General features: G+C 40.1%; 1 protein-coding gene across 1 annotated transcript in view; it reads left to right on the top strand.

The window, feature by feature from the left end:
- The first annotated feature begins 9874 nt into the window (after positions 1–9874).
- Positions 9875–18842, top strand: part of CRB1 (crumbs cell polarity complex component 1) — a 161629-nt gene continuing 152661 nt past the window's right edge. The window contains exon 1 of the mRNA XM_061159812.1: positions 9875–9893. Coding sequence (XP_061015795.1) covers positions 9875–9893 — 19 coding nt within the window. The remainder of the gene's footprint in view (positions 9894–18842) is intronic.

Consider the following 18842-nt stretch of genomic DNA (forward strand, 5'->3'; position numbering starts at 1 on the left):
CCACCGTGCCTAAAAAAAAATTTCCGAAAATTAAAACTCTAAACCTGTAGAATAAGCTAAAAATAGTTTCTTCACTTTAACATTTTTATTTTGACATAATTTCAGATTGCTATTAGCAATAATATTGAAAGCTGTAAAAGATTAGAATGACATATAAGAGCATTTTTTTTTTAATAATCTTGGAAAGGAATTTATCATGTAGATTTATTTTTTCTTTTTCACAGAAAGATACCCAATAGCAGTTAAGTTCATATTAAGCAAACGTCACTCATTATTTTATTTCCTATATTGTTTTATTTATAAGAACAACATTAAAAATTGTTTTAAAAGATTCATGTATAAACCACTAATCTTCATTTTTCTGTTCATCTACACAAAAATATATTTTCATTAAATTGCAGCTAGTCTAAAAAAAAATAATAATAATCTTGGAAAGGAAAAGATTTTCTTAAGCAAGGCAAAAACATCTAGTCCCTAAAAATAAAATACTAATGAAATAGTAGTTAGGATTCTTTTACTTATAAGTTACTAAAATGCAACTCAAATTTGCTTTAGCAAAGAAAAAAGGTGGGGGAGAGACGCTGCCTGCTTAATACCAGTAATTCATTCCTGAGAATCAAACATTGAGAGTAAAAATGTTTACTATGTAATATTTATATGGAAAAAAATTGCATTTTACATCAACCCAAACGTCTCAGCTAGTTTTCTAGAACCCAAGTTAAACTTTATTCCTAGAATGTAAAATGCTTAAAACATCACAATTAATATGACTCTTAACCAAGAGTTACTTGTTAGAGCCCACAACATCTCAGAGGTACAACCTCTTTGTAGACAGTCTGTATACTTTTCAAGTATCTATGTATGATTCTCCACCAATTACACTTGGCACTTCATTTGAGGCTATTTCTGTACATTGTTGGATTAAAAATATTGTTTAAAATAAGTATCACAGTCTCGAATGAAAGATACACACATTCTATTAGTTTTAGGTATTAAATACTAAGTCTTTCTAGCAGGGAAATCATGAATTGGAGGAACACTGCCTGCTCATTGCTATTTCATTAAGAAATGTACACTTTCCATTTTCTCATCTGCAGACGAGCAGAAGGCTCAGGGATCACACACAGGATCCTGTGCCGAGGCAGGAGTTCAAACGCAGAGTTAGGATTTGTTTAAGCTCTCTGCACTGTCCAGCCTTTGATTATTGGCTGCTCAACTTGGTAAATGTCTACAAAATGATAGACTCACATGATACCCAGTGGAGTGCCTTGGCTAATTTCAGACAAGGAACAAATGTGCCTTTCTTCCTTCTCAGTTATGAAACAAATATTCTTGAGGTGGTTTTTTGGTTTGTTGTATGTTTAGCATATATAGTTAGTTGTAAGAGGTCAGCATTGTTTCTGAACACTTTAACTGGATTACCAAAGTATCTTTAATCTCTTACACCAGTTTCAGTGACAAATTATGACATCACATAAAGATAAGTACAAATAGTTGTTTAGGAAAAAAATAAATCTTTAAATAAAGGTGAAGTCACTCAGTCAGTCATGTCTGACTCTTTGTGAACACATGGACTGTAGTCCTCCAGGCTCCTCCATCCATGGGATCCTCCAGGTAAGAATGAATACTGGAGTGGCTGGCCATTCCCTTCGCCAGGGGACCTTCCCAACCCAGGGATTGAAGTTGGGTCTCTCGAATTGTAGGCAGACTCTTTCCCATCTGAGCCAGCAGGCAATCCCAAATCTTTAAATACTTGGTGTTATTTTAGATAAAGTTGCTGTTATGGTTGGAAATCTTAGATTTTGTTGTTAATTCTGCCATAATGAATGTTCTTTCCCAGTGATATTTTCTTTCTTTCTTTCTTTTTTAACCTTCACTTATTGGGCTGTGCTAGGTCTTAGTTGTGACATGTGGGATCTTTATTTGCAGCATGTGAATTCTTAGTTGTAGCTTGTGGGATCTAGTTCCCTGAACAGGGATCAAACCTAGGTCCCCTGCTGTGGGAGCACAGAGTCTTAGGCACTGGACCACTGAAATTTTCTTAAATCAGAAATCATCAAGTCTGAGTAAAAGATAAGGGTTTTCTCAATTATTCTTCTTTCTTTTCTGTAAAGGACGCTAAATTATCATGCCCTAGATTTCTCATAAATAATATAGTTTAGGCATACTGCCCCACACTGAATAAAATGGAAAAAAATTGAACATTCCTGAAAATAGGAAATATTTTAAAATATGAACATAAACCTTAGAATGGAAGGATGATTATCAATACATACTAAGAGTTGCTATTAGTTGCTATTCAGTAAGACACACAAAAAACCACCATAGAAACCAAATGAGTATGCCATTTCATTCATAAAACACCATTAGGGCAGGAAAAACTGAGCATGGCTACAGAATAGGGGCCATTACCCATTCAAAGAAAAGAAAGCACATTATACTGTTTCTCCAAAGATTACACCTGGCAACGTTTAATATTATTCATGCATTTTTCACTGTCTCTAATATATCAAGTACATGAACCCTTTTCCACAATATTTTGTCTGGTCCAATTTCAAGAAGGTAATGGGTTCATTAAATAGCACAACTAAAATTAGTGAAAGAAAAGAAAATGCAATTATAAGAAATATTGTATGTGTGTGTGTGTATATATATGGAAAGCTAGGATCCAATATACCTATAAATTCAGATCAAATTTCAAAACTATTACAAATCTCACAAAAGAGATCTGTTTGTAAAACAGATGAATTGTGTCCATAAGAGCAATTTTTGTGCTTTTATCTTATAGAATGAAGCCAGATAAATTCTTTACTGACAAAATATTGATACAAACTGACACAAATTCTGGGAGGTTTCTTCTGAAGGAACAATATGTTAACATGTCAACGACAGCAGCAACAGTAGTCCTCCAAATAATTATAATTTCGGAATAATAAAGATGTAAATGTTCCAGAGCAGAAGCAACTCAGGGGTTGTTGGTGGTGTTCAGTCGCTAAGTCATGTCTGACTCTGCGACCCCATGGACTGCAGCATGCCAGTCTTCCCTGTCCTACTCCATCTCCCGGAGTTTGCTCAGATTCAAATCCATTGAGTGGGTGATGCTATCTAGCCATCTTATTCTCTGTTGCCCCCTTCTCCTTTTGCCCTCAATCTTTCCCAGTCTCAGGGTCTTTTCCAGTAAGTTGGCTCTTCGTATCAGAGAGCCAAAGTATTGGAGCTTCAGCTTCAGCATCAGTCCTTCCAATGAATATTCAGGACTGATTTCCTTTAGGATGGACTGGTTGGATCTCCTTGCAGTCCAAGGGACTTTTGAGAGTCCTCTCCAACACCACAGTTCAAAAGCATCAATTCTTCAGCGCTCAGCTTTTTTTATGGTCCAACTCTCAGATCCGTACACGACTACTGGAAAAACCATAGCTTTGACTAGATGGACCTTTGTTGGCAAAGTAATGTCTCTGCTTTTTAATATGTTGTCTAGGTTGGTCATAGCTTTTCTTCCAAGGAGCAAGCATCTTTTAATTTCATGGCTGCAGTCACCATCTACACTAATTTTGGAGCCCAGGGAAATAAAGTCTGTCTCTGTTTCCACTGTTTCCCCATCTATTTGCCATGAAGTGATGGGACTGGATGCCGTAATCTTCAGTTTTTGAATGTTGAGTTTTAAGCCAACTTTTTCACTCTCTGCTTTCACTTTCATCAAAAGGGTCTTCACTTTATGCCATAAAGGTGGTGTTATCTGCATATCTGGGCATCAGTCCTTCCAATGAATATTCAGGACTGATTTCCTTTAGGATGGACTGGTTGGATCTCCTTGCTGTCCAAGGGACTCTCAAGAGTCTTCTGCAGTGCCACATTTTGAAGGCATCAATTCTTTGGTGCTCAACTTTCTTCATGGTTCAGCTCTCCTATGCTGTTGGTGACTCAGCTTTAGGCAGCCCAGCCCTGGAGCCCACAGGCCCTAGGGATGGGCTAGTAGGAGGCCTCCAGGAAGGCTCATACCAATGAGTACTTGCCAGAACTGCCGCTGCCAGCGTCTCTGTCCCCACAGTGAGCCTCAGCCACCTCCACCTCCACAGGAGACCCTCCAGGACTAGCAAGCAGGTCTGGCCCGCTCTCTTACGAGGTCACTGATCTTCTCCCCTGGGCCCTGGTGCACACAAGGTCTGTTTCCTCCAGTCGTGTGGCATTCTAGTGCCTTCAGAGCTGGATTCTCTGGGGACACCTCCTCCCATTGCCTGACTCTCAGTCTGCGAAGCCTGACTTAGGGCTCAGGACTTTCACGTCTAAGGGCAAATTCTGTGGTACAATGATCTTCCTTTCTGGGGGTCACCCACCTGGGGGGTATGGAATTTGATTTCATTGTGATTGCACCCCTCTTGCTGTCCCGTGGCTTCTTCTTTGTCTTTGAATGTGGGGTATCTTTCTTGGTAGGTTCCAGCATTTTTTTTTTTTTTTTGGTCAATGATTGTTCAGCAGTTAGTTGTGACCTAGATGTTTTTGTAAGAAGATGTGAGCTCATGTCCTCCTCTGCCATCTTGCCAGCAAACTCCTCCAATCCTTGATATCTCTAAGATCTTCATGGGGGTGACAGTTTTTAAACATTTAAACCATCATCTTTGTGTCAAAAAATCTGATTATGAGTTATTTCACTGTCAGGTTTATGTATATGTCTGCTGGAATTTTAAAAGTAAAAGCCATAAAATCCAAACAAAATTTGTTATTTATTAACAGACAAGGCAATTCAGTATGAAAAGATAAAGTCTGAGGTATGATAAAGAAAGTGAAAAAAAAAAACTTCTGTTGTCTGGTTTAATTTATGTAGGCCATTTTTACACAAAACAGTGTCAAACTTTAAAATCATATGAGAACTTCAAAACTGATTACAACCTTGTGAGGAAGGAAATGAATTAAATTATGGTTATCAAAGCATGAGCTTTTCACTATGACACCATACTGGAACTTAACAATATCTTATATGAAACTATCATAAGAAAAATTGCCTTTTATTTATTTATTGTTTATTTACATATCTATTTATTTATTTAAGTTTTAAATGTGTTTATATTCTTGGCTGTGCACTATCTTAGTTCCCCCACCTGGGTTTGAATCTGTGCCGCGGCAGTGAAACACCAAGCCCTAACCACCCGAAGGCCAGGGAAGGCCTAGAAAATTACCTTTTATATTTAATTTGAGTTGAATAGGGGAAAAAAACATCAGACATAGACATATATTCTCCTGGGAAATTCGTGAAAATGTCCAATGATGGCTTTAAAAATATGAGAAAAGCAGTTTCTTTATTGCTCACTTTTAATCTGAACAGATGGTCATGAAGAGATTTAGTCACCAGTTTAAAGGCTTGTTTGCTTGTCTAATTATCTTTCTTTTCTCTATAAAGAAAAACTGAAATACCTTGGATCTCTCTATTGCTTGTAACGTGCCCTCATCTCTCTCTCTCTCTGTGTCTTTTCTTTCCCACCAAATTTGTTTACCCTTTTTTTCTCCGTTGTTTCTAGCAGCATAGAAGCATTTAGAAGCAAAACCATCTTAGAGAGGGGTAGGGGAGTGATGGCTAATGGGTGAAAAACTGGCTTCTGGCCGTCTGGTGGTTTCTATAGCAATAATCATAGAGGGAGATTTTCAGCCACGAGTAGTTTCTATAACAACATGAAAGGGTGCTTTAGAAACAGACCCGAGGTAAACAGATTCTTTAAGGGTCTCTTAACCCCTCTTATACCACAAGATTAGCATCCCCTTGGAAGATAGATATTAATTGGCTTATTTGATGGAAGCCTTTTAATTTGTAAATAAACTAAAGTTGCTTTTATTTTGTAACGCTTAAGCATTTTATTGTTCTATAGAGACCTGGCTTTAGCTGATAGGATCTTAGCCTCCTTCATTTCAGAAAATTGTTGATTGTATCCTTATTCTATCTCTCCATCATGAAATTGGAATAGTCTGGAGAGCAGCTTCTTTCATTGTCTTGCCCCAAATGCAGTAGCATCTATCAGCCTTCTCACAGGGCGCCAAAAGTCTGTGCTTTGGGGAAGCCTGGTGCACGTGGTGATTATCCCTGCCAGGCTCACTGACAGGAAGTCATCTTTCTGCTCCAGCTGATGAAGCTGGGTTCTCATCCTTGGCTATGCCCTTCAGTATGCTTCAAATTAGGCAGGGTTTCCATCTGACTTACAATTTACTAGGTGTTATAAAAGGAAGTTTACTGGACTTGTTCTGAATTTATTGTTTTAGCACAGTAGGAAAAAAAATGATGTAGAAAAGAATGAAGGTGCCCATTTGGGCTTCCCTGGTGGCTCAGATGGCAAAGAAACTGCCTGCAATGTGGGAGACCTGGCTTTGATCCCTGGGTCGGGAAGATACCCTGGAGAAGGGAATGGCAGCCCACTCCAGTGTTCTTTCCTGGAGGATCCCATGGACAGAGGAGCCTGGCGGACTTCAGTCCACGGGGTCACAGAGTCGGACACGACTGAGCAGCTAACACAATGAAGGCTCCCATTTCATACACGTGTATCTTTCAAGAGCTCACTGAAAGATCAGTGGTAATGCACACAGGGCATATGATGCAGGGATATTAATAGATGGTGGTGGGCTGCAGACAACTTTTTAAGAGAGAAAAACAGTATAGTAAGCTTGGTAGTGGTGGTTTAGTTGCTAAGTTGTGTCTGACTCTTTGCAACCCCATGGACCGTAGCCCACCAGGCTTAGAAAAAAGTTACATTTTGGGAGATAGGGATTAAGCTTGCTTGTTTCAGTTCAGTTATGAATTCCTGATTATTGAGTCTATGCTGGAAATGGGTGGTATACGCAATGATGAATAATATATGGGATTTACTTAAAAACCTAATTTATATCAAGTAAAATGTTTTCTACTACTATGCAAAATATTAATTTACTTAATTTATTGGGAATTGATTCGTTGCTTTAGTTCATCCTTGTTTTCCTATCCACCCACCCGCCTCCACAATACTTTAAGTGCAGAGGTACAGCCATGCCTTCCTACGGTATGGCGTCTAGTGTCTGCTCATGAAGCTCCCATCTGTGTCACTTCCACAGTAGAACTAGCCTTAGACTTTCATTATTTTCTATTCAGTTAAGCTGCCAATTCAAATACGAGACATTCTCTTTCAACTTTCAGAAGAACGTCAGCAGCCACGCGTCTCCCTCTGAGTTTTCCCTCGTTTTCCCGACGTTCTGGACTCAGCAAGGAAGGCTCAGGGTGTGCCCTCGCCACGGCCTTCCCAGCTGGAGTTTGCCAAACGGGTCCCTGGGAGATGGAGACCCACTGTCCGTGTGTGTCACGGGTGTGCCGGGGAGCTGGGGGTGTCTGTGTGCACCGGGGCCTGCTAGAACAGCGGGTGCCAGGGCGCCCTGGGCAGCGGGCCACCAGAATCGTGCCCAGACCAAAGGTGCACGGGCATTGTACTCGCTGCTCTCGGTGTCACGGGGCTTTTAGCTGGATAAAGAGAAAATGAAATGTGTTCACAATGGCTTCCAAGTTATCAAGTAACCACAGTAACCTGGGTTTTCCTCAAACCTGGCTAGCGACCTAAAGTGACCAGACTAGAAAATCATTCTCTCTCTGTCCAAGTGCGGTGAGCCTTAAAGTGAGAAGGACAAATTTCCTGGGGGGAAAACCTATCAATCAGCAAAGCCAGCAGCATGTACTTACTGCACCATTCAGGAGCTAGGGTTCCAGGTGAGGTCGGTCCTGAATACACAGAGCCTGTGTACAGACAGACTGAAGTGGAGAATGTTCTGTTTCCTGAACTTAAAGAGTTCCTTTGCTAACTGTGAAGACAAGTCACCACATGTGAAACAGAACAATTCAGGAAATACATAAATAAGTGTGATGTCTTAACAATGATCAGTTCTGTACTGGTTCAGGCCAGGAGATCAACAAGAACGCAAAGATCTGGGAATGATTCATGGGAACATAGGCTTCTAAGGATGTGCACAATTTGCATACACATTGTAATAAATAAGCTTTTAGAAAGTAGCTTGAAGCATCTTTATTCATGCCTAGTACTATATCTTGAGGAGGAAATGGTAACCTACTCCAGCGTTCTTGCCTGGAAAATTCTGTGGACAGAGGAGCCTGGCAGGTTACAGTCCATGGGGTTGCAAAGAATCGGACATGACTGAGCACACACACAGAGTTCTATATTATGCCTAGTACTATAATCATGTCATAAAAGAAGATAATCTAAATACTAGAAGAATGTCTTACTTATAATTATAGCCAAATGTAATTTTTCTAGACATTAGTTCTTTGTGCAAAATTATGAGAAAACCATTGCGATCTCCACTATTCAACAAAGTAGCCACGAGTCACATGTGGCTCTGAGCACTTAGCCTGTTGCTAGCTAGGGCTGCGATGCACTCAGTATAAAGTGGATGTAGGATTTCAACAACTTAGTATGAAAAGAGATGTAAAGATCTCATTAATTTTTAACCCTAATTACATACTGGAATGATACTGTTTTAAGTTATATGTGGTTAAACGTAATATATCATTAAAGTTAATTGTACCTGCTTATTTTTACCTCTTAGTTATAATTTAAATTATATTTTTCACTAGAAGACTTCACATTACTTATGTGGCCCACATCATACCTCTGTTAGACAAGGCAGGGAGAGAGGCCTGGTGTTTCAAGCGTGGTCTGTACCCTCAGCATCGGCTCCCCAGGAGCTCACTGGAAATGCTGACTCAGAAAGTCTGCAAGTTCATGAGATCCTCGTGGTTCAGATGAGTGACAAAGTGTGGGAATGCTGGTCTAGACACTTCTTAGGTACTTCTTTTTTATGATTCCATTTTTATTTGAATTTTTTCAAATAAATGTTTAAAGTCTTCTTGGCATCCTAATTGAACACATGTTAGCTACATAACTTTAGAGAATTTATTGAACGTCCTTGAACCTCAATTCCCTACTTATAAAATAGCTATAATACCTCCAACCTCATATTTTTTGTGTAGGAATTAATGAGATATTTATCCCTAGGAACCCAGGTATTGGAGGCATTTTGGTAATATCAATAATAAAACTGAACCACTAGTTTATCCTAATTTTTTCAGTCTTATATTGTCTGTACTATTTTGGGTACAGCAGAGTGAGCTAAAATTTGAAGGTCTGCTTTCACTTATTTTACCAATTTTCTTTATTTTTTTTCTTTAACCTTACTTCTGTATAACATAATTACTTTAAAATCTGATTAAAATCTGGTGGAAAATAATAAAACTTTCAGGTACCATTTTAGAACAAGAGTAGCCATATAGCTAAATGATTCTACAGGATGGTTTTATAATTAATATTGAGATTATGTCTGTTGATCATTGATTAGTTAAGAAAACAGTGGTTTTAAGGAGTGGGGAAAAGTAACTTTTATTTTTCTCTTCATTTAGAACATTTTTAGCTTTACTGTGGAATTTCAATTTGCTAGAGGCAAGGACCTAGTAAAATGCAAGTATCCCTTTAAATAAGAGGGGTAATTTACAAGCCTATCCTTATTAAAGTGTACATGGATTATAATAAGGTCAGAGTGCCCAGGCCTGATTAGCTTTAGATAAATTTAATGTCAAAGGGACATAATTAGATTCTTGTTGCAATCGTCAGTGATTGACACTTAGTAAAAATGACCTGCGCAGTTTCATTCTTTAGTCATGTTTAAGGATGACAAAGGGCAGGGCCTCTTCTCTGGGGTCAGTGTGTGTGATCGATTGGTCCCTCACCCTGACCCCATCCAAACCTGTGCTCAGGTGTGTAGTCTGTGTAGATAGGACCCAGAGGCTTCTGTTCTCACGGGGAAGCTTTGAGAGCAAAAGCAAGCTTTGGAGAAGCAGGCCCCGATCTCAAGTGTGACGATGTTAATGATCGGAAATCGTACGTAAAAGGCAGCTGGCAAGATGGCACCCATGCCCAAGGGGTTTAAAATATCTTTGTGGGAAAAGTTCTTGGTGAGTCTATGACAGTCTCTGGAGCAGGTGAGAGGCAGGTGACACCAGCAAGCTCTAGCGCAGTCTTCTCAGCAGGGAAGGCGTGCTGCAGAGTTTGCCCGGGAGCTAAGGGTGCTACGTTCACAGTTGGTGGGGCTGGCTCCCTCCTGGTCATGAGGACAGGTTCTCAGGGATGTGTGATGACAGTACCCTTGTACTTCCCAGAACTCAGAAACGAATAACTTTTCCCAGCATAGTCGTACACTCTCGTTTTCCTTGCACTGATTCATTTGTTAAACATGCATTTACCAGGCACTCGCCATGTGGTGGTACTGTGCGTGTCAGTAGAAGGGGACCAAGGCATCTATGCTTTGAACCCTGCATTGAAAGGAAAGACAAATAAAACTGATTAGATAATTACTTTATTATACATTTTTATAAAGAACTTTATGTATATTATCCTTTTTACCCCTCATGATAACAAAATATGAATTGGCTGACAATCTCTCGCTGTTACAAGCACTGCTGGGCATTTTATGTATATCAACTAATATCGCCAAGAAAATTATGGGGTAGACACCACTTTTATAGAAATGAGAGCTAAGGCAGAGAGGTGTTAAGTATCTTAATACAACTCATCGTGTCTGTAAGTGGCAGAGTCAGGATTTAAACCCAGCTCCAAAGCCCTTGCTCTGAAGGTCTGTGCATGTGGCTACGTAGTGTCTCCCTCAGAAAAGAGGAGGCAGGCTCACGACACTGACTCTAAGACCACAGGTATGGGAAACGTCAGAACCAAAATTTAAACCTCTGTCTGTCTGACCACAAAATTGTACTCTTGCCATTACAGTAAATTTGCCTCAATTTAGAATTTAAAACCCGTCTATAGAGATAGCTAGGTAGGAGAGAGTGAATACCTAGTTTTTTAGAGGCCACAGGAATGCAGAGAAAAGAAATGTCTTGAAGGGCCCATCTACTTCTTGAATTGTCCCGTGTGATCCTCTCATCATGTATATCAAAGTGAGCAATTTACCCTATGATTTGCTCCGTTTGACTTTATCAAAAGAGGTGAGAGTGAGCGCTTCACAGCCAGGCTTAAACGGGAATCCAGGTTTTCTCGCTCATTCATCCATTATTCAACATTCCTATTGATTTCCCACCACGTGTGGGCCGTTTTGGCTACTTCCCCAATAAAGATGCACCCCTCCTGCCACGTCCCTTCCCCACCCCCCACCGCAGTTCCAGCCCTGGAATTAAAGTTTAGCCTCTGCAGAAAGCCAGGCTCAAGAAAATTCAACCACCCGCTTCCCTAACGTGGAATTCTTTGATCTGGAAATTCCTCCTCTATCTCTAGCATTGTTTATAACCTATTTCATTCTAAAGGCAAGTTATTGTGGATAATTTGAAATCCCAAATATTTGCTATTTGAAATACAAGCTATTATTGAAATGAGCTCTCCTGGTGGCTTAGCAGTAGAGAACCTGACTGCAATGCAGGAGACAGGGGTTCAGTCCCTGGGATCGAAATTGTTAGATGGTTCAGCAAAATGACAGGGTCCATCCAATTTACCGTATTTCTGAATGAGGAAGAGACAATAAAATTTGAATAAAAATGTTTTCCTTTGACAGCTGAGTTCAGTTCAGTTGCTCAGTCATATCTGACTCTTTGCCACCCCATGGACTGCAGCACGCCAGGCTTCCCTGTCCATCACCAACTCCCGGAGCTTGCTCAAACTCATTTCATCCAACCATCTCATCCTCTGTCATCCCCTTCTCTTTTTGCCTTCAATCTTTCCCAGCATCAGCTGAATTAAGTCCTCTTTATTAAGTCAATGGTTGTTCCAATTATAGAAATCAACAGTGGCATTTGAGATCTGGTTTAATATAGAAATCTATATTAACTTCTAAAAATACCAAGGATATGAGCAAAATGTCTCTATAAAGACAGTAGACTTTGTTGTTAGTTTAATAAAAACAAAAGTACAAGTGAAAGCAATTCACTAACAAATGTTTACTTATTCTTCTGTAAGAAAAGATGTTTGATAGGAAAGGGTATCAGAAACTATTCAGTAGATGTTTCTGGGAAAATCGAATTTATGTTCACGATTCCTCAATTCATCTTCCATTTTTATTTAGGTGAAATTAGGTTAAATGTGTATTAAAAGTAGAAATACTATACCTTTAAAAGCCTGTGTCTGTATCTTTAGAGGGAGGCTTGAGTGCTGCTATCCACGGAGTTGCAAAGGGTTGGACATACTTGGAGACTGAACAGCCCAACACCAAAGCCTGTCCCTTAGTGTGTTAAAGAAGTGACTGCCCTTACTCCCGCCCCGGGCAGCAGTTTCCCCAGGCCCTGCCCAGGTCTCAGCTGTGTGAGGAGGAAACCCATGAAGTAGCTGCTGCCGGGCAATGAGCAGAGAGCACTTCGTTCGTAATTGAGGGAGTGCAGGTGAGCGACCTACCTACCGAAAGGTGAGGCCTGTTTAGAACCGCTGATTTAACCCTGACACGAGCAATAACGCTGGTCCCTCCCACCTTCCTTCCTTCCCTTCTGCTAACAGACTTGATTCTTCGAGTAGATGAAAATGAGGACTCAACTCAAAAATGAGAGTGCTAATGGGGGGGAGTTCAGTTAGGAAATCCTAGGAAAAGACTAAGAAGAGCTGTAATAAGGGGGCCTTTAAATGAAAAACAGAGAAACGAGGGTCAGTGGTTACCCCTGCAAATAAATGCAAGTAGACTTGTACACATGCCGAGTTTATACAGGAAGGGACATCTTTAAGGTGAGATCATGGCTTTGACTCTGAAAATTCACAAAATAGTCACTGAGCATTTGTGGGCATAAATAGGCACTGGGAACACATAGATACAGCAGATGCTCTGAACAGAAAACCCTTATCACAGCTCTCAATTTGTGAGGTATTTCTCTGAGCCCCAAATTTAAATGGTGCTCAAAATATGTAGTGAGATAGTGACGATATCCTTGTGTGAGAGCGGGTTTTTTTCTCAGTCTAAACCTCATTCATCTCGGTTTGATCCTGAGTGAGTCCAGGTTTTTATGTAATTTTTATTGGAGTGTAGCTTTTCACAATGTTGTGTTATTTTCTGCTGTATAGCGAAGTAAATCATCTCTCTCTCTCTCTCTCTCTACACACACACACACACACACACACACACACACACACACACACACACACACACACACACACATATTCGCTTGCTTGGATTTCCTTCCCATTTAGGTCACCACAGAGCATTGAGTAGAGTGTCTGGTCTCGTTAGTTATCTACTTTGTACATAGTATTGCATGTATGTCATGTAGTTTTTGGAAAAAGTGTCCTTGGCGTCTTGGATGAGCCCATTGGTCGTCTCGCTGTGTAAATGTGCACTTGGGTCTCTGTTAATTTCCTCAAATAAAGCTCCTGCAGTGACACTGTGTTAGTAAATGGCACTTTTTTTGGTTATTATTATTATAGATCCATTTTCTATTAATCCGGTAACTTTTTTCCAAACAATCTCTAGGCATCTTATATAACAATAACAGCTAACATTTACTGACCTTTCACTGTATGTCTGCCAAGCATTTAAATCTAGTGACTCAGTTATCACAAAAACCCTAAGAAGTGGATTCTACTGTTTCTCCTTCTCAGTGGCTGAGGAAATAGAGGCTGTGCATTCCAGAGCCAGGCCTGGCAGGGTGTGTCTCACTTCACAGAGTTTGCTCCTCATCCAACACACACACACACACACACACACACACACACTCACTCACTCACTCACTCACTCACTCACTCACTCATCTATATGGTCGGCCAGGCCAAACACTGCCAGAAACATTGGTAATAAACAGTTGATAAAATTTTTAGATTCTTGACTGATAATTTTTAAATCTGAGAATTATATTTCTGCTTCAGAGATAAGTGTATTAAAGCCATCAAGGACAAAGGAATAAATTGGGAAGATCCTATGGAGGAGGGCATGGCAACCCACTCCAGTATTCTTGCCTGGAGAATCCCATGGACAGAGGAGCCTGGCGGGCCACAGTCCATAGGGTCGCAGAGTCGGACACGACTGAAGTGACTTAGCATGCACGCGTGCATAGTAGTCTTAGAGATGTTAAAATGCTTTTCCCTGAGATCACCTTGTGGCGTATCATTGCTCCAAATAAATATATTCTTATAACTAAGCTAAATGACCAATATGGCTGTTTTCCAAATAAATAAAATTATTAGAAAATACAAATACCCACACATAAGTAAATACTAACGTTCGTGTGCTTATAGTCTTTAAACCTGGTCAAGTTACTTTTTATTTCTTAGCACATATACATATATTTGCATATATACTTATATATAATGTATATTTATATTAAAATATATACATTTAATTTTAGCCCTAGCAATACCAAAATAGCAAATACAAAAGAATTACAGAAACTCTCTGAAACAGTTCCTTTTCTCCTGAACAGTGATTTCAGATTGCTCTTCAGCCCCCTGGGCTCCCCACAGGTGTCCCCAGAAAGGCTGGGGGCTGAGTGGCTGGGCTGGAGATCTCCTCCCTTCCTCACACTGAGCTGCTCTTCACTGCAGTTGTGTGTGTTGGGATTGCTCATGGCATCTTCCGTGGACGAGTTCTGCTGCACTTAAGAAAAAAGGAAAAGTCCAAACCCCATTATCCTAGAACTTCTTACAATATCCAGTAGATGGCAAACTTTACTGCAAGAAAACAGCTGGGCAGCCTCTATAAAGTGGTCTGAGGATAGCAGTGACACTTCACATCCAGCAGGGTTTTCACCTGCTGACTAAGGCTCACACGACAGTTGGGAACAAAACCCTCCTCCTGCAAAGTTTTTCTGTGTATGTCCATTGCAGTCTTGTTCTAAAGGTATTATCATTATGAGAATTATTTTATTGTTCACTGAGTATACACACAGTGTACATGGTACACTGAAGGAATGTGTACATGATAGATTCTTTTTCAATTCAGGTGTACAAAAGTGCAATAATCATAACCCTTACTTCGTGACACTCCCATCATTGGTCTCTGCATATTCTGCTTTTATTTCCTTAGTTGGCTATTTAATTTCTTGTTTTTAATAAGGCAGTAAATTACAGTTCCTTTCTATATTTGAAAAAAATTATTTTCTTTTTGACAGGCTGTGGTCTTTGCTTGTTTAGTACAGTCAGCTGAAGCACTGATTAATAATGCCTAGGCTAGTGGTTAAGACTTTGCCTTCCAATACAGGAGGGCCAGTGGTTAAAGTTTTGCCTTCTAATACAGGAGGTACGGGTTCAACCACTGGCCAGGGAGCCAAGATCCAACATGCCTTGTGGTCAGAAAACCAAAAACCATAAAACAGAGGCAATGCTGTAACAAGTTCAATAAAGGCTTTAAAAATGGTTCACATTAAAAAATCTTAAAAAAAAAAAAAATGCTTGGGTCACAGTCCGTGGGCTTCCCAGGTGGCTCACTGGTAAAAAACCTGGCTGCCAACGCAGGAGATTTGGGTTCGATCCCTGGGTCAGGAAGATCCCCGGAGGAGGAAGTGGCAACCCACTCCAGTATTCTCGCCTAGAGCATCCCATGGACCAAAGAGCCCAGTGAGCTACAGTCCATGGGGTCACGGAGAGTCAGACATGACTGAGAGTCTGAGCACGCACACACACATACAACACACAGGGTGCATTTCTAAGAGGGCCTATTTGCATCTCACCTGGGGCACACCCATAAATCCAGGCAGCAAATGGTGCCAATGACAACATGATCCCCAGAGAAGACCCAGTAAAAGGACGTGCTTGATGGACCATCTTGTCCTGCACCAGCATGGAAAACAGAATTCAGAGTGCACAAGTAAGCAAACTGAAGAGTGTGTGTATGTGTGTGTCTATACTATAACTATTCCTGTTTTGCTTTGAAAAACATTTTTATTACATTTATTCAGCAACACTTTAAAAGTCACTAAGGGTTATAAGGGGAACAATAATACACTTCTTACCACCTCCCCTTCAATTCCAGCTTCTCACACCCAGCATGCACTCCCTGGAAGCAACTACTTGAAACTCTTCTAGATATTTCTTATAGTTTTCATTTGTATGTTTTAAAATAATAGACTAGGCTTTATTCTTCAGTTTTAGCTGGAGAAGGAAATGGCAACCCACTCCAGTATCCTTGCCTGGAAAATCTCATGGACACAGGATCCTGGTAGGCTGGAGTCCATGGGGTCGCAGAGAGTCAGGCACAACTGAGCGACTAACACTTACCTTCTTACTTATGATCGCTTGGAATTCTGTATATCCTGTCATAACTTTATGCTCCGTCCTCCTCTTCTCCTTGGCCCCCTCACGTCCTCCCTATTTTCTCTGGTGTCTCATTTTGAAATTCCTCCTTGACTGTTCATCTAGTTCCCTGTGTTTCCTACCTCCTGTTTCCAATCTCTTGGTAAAATTCTTTTGTGGGAGTGAAGTGGGGGAGATTCTTCCCAACACTAATTTTCAATCACTCAGCTGAATTTTTTTAAATTTCTGTGACTCACGTTTTTAATTTCTTGTTTTCTAGAAGTTTATCTTTACAACCCTTCTACTCATTTCACTGCAGCTATATCCTTTCCTGACTCTTTGAAAATAATAATTCTCAAGTTTACATAAATTTTGGCTCCCTCACTACAGTCTTTGCCTCTTCCAAGTTACATTTTTTTAAAAACAATGTGTGTTTTGGTCTTTGTGTTTGATCTTAGTTGGAAATTTTCCTCAAATGTTGGAAAATCTCATGCAATCTGTTGGTATATAAGAAGGAAGTACAACTGTTTCTTAAGCTGATTAAGAAACGCTCATTTATCATTGTTTTTTAGAGTAGAATTGAAATATAATTTAAAGTATAATTAAAAAATAACTCTCTACTGAGCACGCATGCATGCCCTATATGCTTACATACATTTCATATAATTCAGTTCAGTTCAGTTCAATTGCTTAATCGTGTCTATCTCCTTACAACCCCGTGGACTGCAGCACGCCAGGCCTCCCTGTCCATCACCAACTCCCGGAGTTTACTCAAACTCATGTCCGTTGAGTCAATTATGCCATCCAAACATCTCATCCTCTGTCGTCCCCTTCTCCTCCCACCTTCAATCTTTCATATAGTAGCTCTTATTAAAGCTGTTTGAAAGATCTTTATTTATGTGCTAGGGTTTACAGCTTATTAGGATTTATTCTAGAGTGGTCCAGCTGGGTCATTTCAATAGGTGACATTCCGCATCAGTATCTGAAAGTATTTTCACTCAGGCTTGTCAAGAGAAATAATTCCCTTTCCTGCTTGGAATATACATCTGGCTCTTGGCATTTTTAGAAATGAATTGGAAATGAGGCTGGGGAGTGTCTCACAATTCTGTATAGACACCCAGTTAATTCTTCCACAAACCAGACTCAGCCTTACCCATGCCTCTGAGTCTGCCTTTGTGGGGGAAGCAGACTTGCAGTTTCCTAGTGTGAGACAGAGAGCAGAGCATCTACCTGCTTTCCGCCGGTTTCCCAAACACCCTTCCTTTGCCCAGCTCCACCTGCACGATCCTTTCAGAAGTACGTGAAGCGTGTAATTCCTGAACCCGCCGGGGATTCTGTGGCATCAGCTGGCTCTGGGGCTCTCCCACTTCCGGCTTGCTGTCTGCTCTCGTTGGCTTCCTAAGTCTAGTACTTCTCACCCCCTGTAGTCCAGCTTCCAGTGTGTATGTGTAGTTATGGCTGTCTAATCCCTCAACCTCTGTCCTGGCTCTTGAAAGTTTATGGTGATTTATTCCTTTCTGTGTTTTAGGATTTGGGGGTGGGTCTGATTTATTGAGGTATAATTTACATACAGTACAAGAAAATTCACCACTCTTAAATGGCAAATACATACGATCAGTAACTAGAAGCACAATCATGATACAGAATGTGTCCATGAATATTTCTTTATGATCCTCTGCATTAAGACCCTTCACCAGTTCCGTTCTCCAGTGACCACTGAACTGCATCCTGTGATATAATTGCGGCTTCTCTAGAATGTAATATAAGTGGAATCATACAGCATGTAGTCTTTGGTCTGGCTTCTTTCACTTAGCCTAATACTCTGGAGATTCCTTCATGTTGTTCTGTGGATCAGCAATTTGCTGAGTAGTGGTCCAACATATGATATATTAAAATTTATTTACCAGTTGATGAACATTTAGGTCTTTCCGGTGTTGGTCATTATGAATAAAGTTGTTTTCTTTTTCAAGCAATTTTTTGTATGGGCATTATGATTTCATTTCTCTTGGGGGAAATTCCTAGATGTGGGATTGCTGGGTCATATGGTAAATGTATGTTTAAATTTATAAGACACTTCAAAAATGTTTTTCAAAGTTCCTACACTATTTTGAATTTCCACCAGCAATGTATGTGATAAGTAACTGATATAGCAATATTGATAATGGCAAAAGTAGTCTTTTAAGGTACGATGCCTTACTGAAGACAGAAGAGGATTTTTTGAAAATACATTGGAATCAAACCAACAGTGCGATGTAACTATTCTGAATTTTTATGAACATAAGAACATTGCTTCAGAATATAAAAGTGAAAATTGTCAGAACTAAAAGGAGAAATAGAGAAAATTTATAATCATTACGAAAATGGAAAGAAAGTGAAAGTCACTCAGTTGTATCTGACTCTTTGCGACCCCATGGACTATATAGTCCATGAAATTCTCCAGGCCAGAATACTGGAGTGAGTAGCCTTTCCCTTCTCCAGGGGATCTTCCCAACCTAGGGATTGAACACAGGTCTCCTGCATTGCAGGCAGATTACCAGCTGAGCCACCAGGGAAGCCCAATATATAATCACTATGGGAGGTTTTAATGCATCAATCTCAGCAGAGAGAAAAAGTAGAAAACAATGA

Source organism: Dama dama, chromosome 14, assembly GCF_033118175.1.
Source record: "Dama dama isolate Ldn47 chromosome 14, ASM3311817v1, whole genome shotgun sequence".
Lineage (NCBI taxonomy): Eukaryota > Metazoa > Chordata > Mammalia > Artiodactyla > Cervidae > Dama > Dama dama.